General features: G+C 42.0%; 1 protein-coding gene across 1 annotated transcript; it reads right to left on the bottom strand.

Moving 5' to 3' along the window:
- Nucleotides 1-1,434: 1,434 nt before the first annotated feature.
- Nucleotides 1,435-4,604, bottom strand: LOC306781178 (aquaporin-4; the record flags this gene model as incomplete). Its single annotated transcript, XM_079273921.1, has 6 exons — nucleotides 1,435-1,647; nucleotides 2,146-2,226; nucleotides 3,029-3,193; nucleotides 3,284-3,445; nucleotides 4,234-4,425; nucleotides 4,590-4,604. The coding sequence occupies 6 exons, from the start codon at nucleotides 4,602-4,604 to the stop codon at nucleotides 1,435-1,437; spliced, it is 828 nt and encodes a 275-aa protein (XP_079130047.1).
- Between the last annotated feature and the right edge of the window lie 1,699 nt (nucleotides 4,605-6,303).

Here is a 6,303-nt window from a genome sequence, read left to right as displayed (position 1 = left end):
ATGTGTAGCTGGGGTAAAGTGAGAGGTGCAGCAGGGTAGCAGGGATGAGTGGGGCACAGTGGGGTTACTGTGCCATGAATGCAGAATGCTGTGCTTGCCGTTTTGACTCCCTTTTATACATGTTAGAAAAAACACACAATGCAAAATGCTGGCGGCACTGTGGCAGTTATAGCCATTGTGCACGGGGTGTGTGTGTGCGTGTGTGTGTAAATAGTTTATATGTGTGTGTGTGTGTGTGTTCAAATTACACTGCCATAATGATTGCTCACATGGTTTATTTTAGATTTGCAGTCAAATCCAGATAGTACAGTATGTTTTACCTAAATTATGAATATTCATGTGTAATAAATATATTTTTTATTATATTCATTTTAAAGATACAGTTCATACAATAAAAAAAACATTTCCTCACTTATAACAAGTAATTAAGGAGACGGATATTGAAAAACCCATATGAAAGCCAATCTCTCTGCATGGTTAAATACCACTTGAAGTTATTGAGAAAATGTGTTTTTTTGTGGGGAATTTGAGTGAACTGACTCTTTAAATTACATATTTTAAGACGAGACAAATACGGCAATGATACTAAAATCATATTCATTTCATATTACAAAGCTTATTTCCACTGAACATGGTCTTTATTTAGAGCCATTTCAGTGGTAAAAAGGTCCATTTGATTGTGAAAGGGAGGCCGAAGAGAAGAGACGGACGCAAACAGGCACAGACATGAGAGACGTGATTGAGAGCATCATTGAACCCACAATGCAGCGCAAGGACCTCTTTAGCATTTCAAAGCATTCACAGACGCAGGATGAAACTGAAAATGGCCAACATAAGGGGGGTTTTCAACAGGGTTTCAATGAATCTCCATTATACATTTTAATGACGTGCAAATTTGAAAGTAACAAAATTGAATCTCTCGACCTTTACATCCACTAATGACAGCCAACGGGGACCGCAAATGGAACATTCATCGCCTTCAGAATGCAGCTTTCTCTTCACATGTGCAACAAAAAGCAGCGAGGAAAATATTCATTCTGGCCAAAATGTGTAGCCTCCATAATGTGGTGATGATGTTTCAGTGGAGGGACATTGAAAGGATAACTCACTGAACTGTGCAGGTAAACACAGTTATCACAGTAACCTTCCCTTTCTTACTGGATGTATTGACACCTGACCAACAACCCGGTCAACACCCGGTCAACAACCCCAAATCACCCGAAATTATTAAAAATGTGAAAGTGAGACGAAGAAGATATGACCAATTTACAAGCATAAAACATGTGATTGCTGAACATGATAAGCTTGAAGATGAAGGGTTCTTAGTTTGGTATGAATGATCCTATGGTGGCTAATGTGAGCTAGCAGCAGATATTACCAAGAGACGGATATTGCAGAATGCTTGTGTGTTTCTTTGGGTTCTTGCATGTGTCCTCAGCTGTTTTCTGGTTTGTTGGTCTGCTTGGCTCTCGCGCTCTGTGTGACTGTGGACAGAGATGATCCCGTCATGCTGGTCGCCTCCACAATCTCGATGTCCTTGCAGGTCAGACATGCCACCAGCTTCTGGCGAGAGGCGCTGCGTGCAAAAAAGAACTCATGGGACACTCCGCCCAGTATAGCACCGATCACTGGTCCGATCCAATAAACCTGGAGGTTGGAAAAAGAGATTGAGATTCAAGAGATGTGTTGCGACGGAAGAATGCTTTTAAATGATCTGGATGGTCCGAGACGAGTAGACATCTTAGAATCACCTGGATATGAACTGAGCTTTACAATTGAGGCAATATTGATACTTTTACAGTGTTGGAGGTAATTAATAGGTCATAATTTAGTGTGGCATAAGAATGTTGGGTAACATGTCACAGTATAGGCCACTAAGAATGGCAGTGTAGGATGCAAAAAAAAGTATTGCAGAACATAAAGAATCATAAAAATAGCACAGCATAGCAACTCATAAACATGTCAAAAATAACGACATAGTACAGTAGGCTATGCCATACAAAAGTGATAGAAACGTCTTTAAAAATGGCAGAGTATAGGATGCTGTGAAATACTAGTATAGTTTGCTATAACGAAGACATAAAAAAAAGTCGGAGTACAGTATGCCATGTTGTTTTAGTGTTTTTATAGAGACTGATCTCTCACCCAGTGGTCTTCCCAGAATCCAGTGACGATGGCTGGACCTAGAGAACGTGCAGGGTTCATACTCGCACCGGAGAATCGTGCCTGACAGAAAAACAATACACACACACATTTAAAAAATAAGTTTTCAAGTTTTCTTGTCATTGATTGTTTTCTGTCTTTAATCGAATATTTTTGCAGGGTATCTTTCTCTACATTGTATGGCTTCCTCAGTGTTACCTGGTTACATCACAGAACAGTTCTTATGGTAAATATACCACAGTGTGTCTTGTCTTATGGTTGCATTGTCCCTGAAAGGCTTTAGTTTAGTGCAACTCCAGAAAACTCCAGAGCCTCCAACATGGTTTCAGTTTGCGTTTGAAGAACCAGGTTAGATCACTGTTGCTGAAATCTCTCCATACTCTAGTACACCAATCTTCTTCAAACGTTTCAATATTCAGCTCTGATTCCTATTTTTTTTACATACAGCTTTGTCCAATTTTTCATGTGTCATAATTCTACACAACTAAAAGTTTTCTGAAATGTATGTCTTTGGATTGTGAGATAAAAAACATGAAAAGTTAAAGTAAACGTCAATTCCACAGAAAACGACGTGAGACTGACGTTTTACAAAAATAAAATATGGAATTTATATTCTTTTACATAAAGACGGATGTCACATTGTTAAGACTTAGAAAAATATATGATCAGTATTTGACTTAAAACCTTCACTTCCTTTTATCTTTTGGTTTTATAAAAACAGGTCCAGATAACTTCAAATGTTTAGCTGTTTTAACAAAGTGAGAAATTTCTGTAAACTTGCATTTTTTAGTTGTGGAACCATTTCAGAACTTGTACAAATTATGAGTTGAGTAAACTACTAATTCAGCATGAAAGCTCCTCTTACCCCTATTAGCACTCCAGCAGTGTGTGCTACTCCAATGGCCATGGTTCCTGCTTCTGGGCTTTCCCTCCGTCGCTGATCCTCCACTGAGAACACAGTGAAGACCATCTGGTAGGTGCACAAAACCTCCATGCCCAGAGCCTGGGCTGCATTCACCTCTATAGGAACCTGAGTGAGGTAAAACGGGAGTATTCTCAAAACATGTAAAGTCTCTCAAGCTTTAAAAGGTAATAGCCATCTGAAACTCTGAGGACTGACCCTGTTGACGAAGTGGTCTGCAGTGGTTTTGACCGGCAGGGCCAGGTAAAGGGCCCCGGCTGCTAAAAAGGCCCCCAAACACTGTGCAGCGACATAAACGACGGCCCTGAGAACCTCCAGCCTCCGCGTGGCCAACAGAGCCAGAGTCAAAGCAGGGTTCAGCTGATCAGAGTGCACAAACACACACTTACATATCAACAATGTTACAAATATGGAATGACAACAATAATAATATAAACTCAACAACTGGCAGTGGTGGAAAGCAATCTGGGTACCCATCGGCTATCACACAAATAGGTTTATTTACTATTCTATTTTATGATCATTTATAATTCTACTGAACTACAAAGGGACATTTCTTCATTATCTTTATCTGACAGCTGTAGTTAAGTGTTACGATTTTACATTTAGGAAGAAGATACAATTATAAAATACAGTCACAGATGCAACCTTTTTTTCACCACGGACAAAAAAGTAGTGTCTGATTTTAGGTTATATGGTTTCATCATATCACTGTTGGAGACCTAAAGAGGTAAACGTATCCATTATATGTGTATTTTTAAAGGCAAAGATTATAGAAAATACCAAAAAATATAACGCAGATTCATGCTGCAGAACTTTGTTTGAATTTAAACTTTGTTAAGATATAAAGCAGTTGAAGCTGACAGTCAAAGAATACAATATTAACAATTTAATAATGTCATATGTATATGATAATATCTCACAGAGGCAATAATGATTACTTCCATTTTGGATACTTAAAGGCCTCACATTAAGCTCATAATACTTCTGAACTGCTCTACTTTTGGGGGTATTTTTACATCGTGGTATTGGTATTTATACTCAAGTAAATCATATGAGTACAATTGCTCTGTCACCGCCAGCAAAGAAAAACCAATCAGGGAAAGAAATATACAATTTAATTAAATTTGTGACTGTGAGACATTCACCTGTGCACCGCTTATTTCTCCAAAACAGTGTCCCAGCGCAACAAGCGACACACCTACTGCCACTGCCGGGTACAGGGGTCCCGGGGGGGCCTCTCCAGGGCCTGGCAATGAGGCACCCAGTATGGCGCTCACCAAGACCAGGGTGCCGAGCAGCTCGGCAAGAATGGCGCGCCAGAACTGCCGACTACGTATCTCCACGAAAGAAAGGGGACACAAACAAAGGTGGACGTCTTTTCAATCATTCGTCAATCTACTGCTTAAGAGAGCCCTTCTACTGCTGTCAAAGGATGTGAGAAACGATGGCACAAGAGGTATTAAAAACATTAATATTAATTACTATAATGTAAGATTCTTACCTCCCGCCACGTCATTTTCACCTCAGAATGTTTTTTCTGTATATCCGTCTGTGTCTCTGTCCGTCCGTCCGTGTTCAGCTCTCAGGGTCTGAGGGCTTCAGGGTTTCTGTGACGACCCTCATTAACTTGTAGTCTGAGAGATCCTTTGATGGGAGCAGCCTCCCCTCCTCTCACCCTCTCCTCACCCTCTCCTCACCCCCCACACACCTCAGGCCCTGAGTCTTCTTGTGCACAAACACTTGCCAGTGCAAGCCCTCGAAACAATGTCTCTCCAAGGTTGCACGTGTAACACCCGTACCATCCCAGTGTTCCTCCAACACATTCTACCGACCTTGAGCAATTGAATGCGTCTTCAGGAAACTACGGAGTCGGCCTTTCACTTATCTTCCAGCTGAAGTGATTGTGGCCTCTTCAGAGGGTGCAGTGAGGACATAAAATGATGGAACCATCATGGAAACGGACTGAAATCACAATTACAGGCATTGCCGCAAAAGTGGGTAATTTCAAGTTGCATTCGTTGTTTGTCAGTTTGTGTTTAAAAAATCCAAAGCTTGAAAGAGGCCAATTTCAAATTCCAGTCGTTTTTGCTAAAATCAAATTAATAAAAATACAGTGCCCACCTTTATGAAAACTACATGCAAAAATAATAACATTCACATCAGCTTCGGCTGCACTTAGTGTTCAGTGCTAATTAGCAAGCAAATAATTAGCATTCTTCAAATAAGATGGTAAACATTACACATGCTGGACAGCATGTTAGCATTGTCATTGTGTGCGCATGTTAGCATTCAGCTAAGTGCAGCCTCACAGAGCTGCAAGCATGGCTGTAGACTGTTACTTAAATATGTCCTTCTTTTCATGGAATTCCTTCAAAGTAAGAAGAATATAAACAGCCGTATCCTTTAAAAACATCACGTAAGCTACAGGAGCAGGCTATGACGTGTTCGTAACCTAAAGGTGTTGGTAGCGTGCATGGCCTGTTGTCTCGTGCGTTGGAGCACCTGGCACCCTTTGCTCAGCCTGATTTTCATATCAATTATAGGAGAAAGGGGCCATTAGTGAGCGCGGGGGGGGGGGGGGGGGGGTCTTTCATGATGCTGTTGCCATAGAGCCGATTGTGATGCAGCATCTGTACAGGCTTTTTATAATTCACTCTTTGATACCAAACAAACACGCACCTTGAGTTCCACAGTTTGGCTAAAAGCTGAGAACATTCACCTCTGCAATGTGGCCGGTGCAACACGCCACGGCCGCTTCGCACAGCCTGAATTGTGTGTCACTGAATTATTGTTTTTCCATTTATTACAATGTGGAGAAGTCCGAACGGACTCTCCTGACCCTCCAGGCATCAGGGGGCCCGAGTCCAGAATGAACTGGTTGGTTGGTTGGTTGGTTGGTGGAGGGGGTGTTGAGGGTGCTGCCCCATTATGCCGTGGATTACCCCCTCCTCTCCAGGGCAACTGTTAAACTGTGATCCCCCCTTTTGTGGGGCTAAGCCCAACTGTGTGGAGTCGGGGCGAGCAGAGGGGTGGAGAGGGGGGGGGGGCACACTGGAACCCGCTGGCGTGGGGAGTTTTCAGCCCTCACCGCCCAGAGTGCTGACACTGACACAATTTCACACACAAATATACACACACTCACGTAAAGTGCCAGCTCAGGGATTTGAGGGAGCGACAGAGGGCAAAGAAAGAGGGAGAGATGCACCAAAAGACAC

This window comes from Melanostigma gelatinosum (assembly GCF_949748355.1).
Source record: "Melanostigma gelatinosum genome assembly, chromosome: 8".
NCBI classification, from domain to species: Eukaryota; Metazoa; Chordata; class Actinopteri; order Perciformes; family Zoarcidae; genus Melanostigma; species Melanostigma gelatinosum.
Note: the sequence above shows the minus strand (reverse complement) of the source record. Positions and strands in the feature narration are given on the sequence as shown.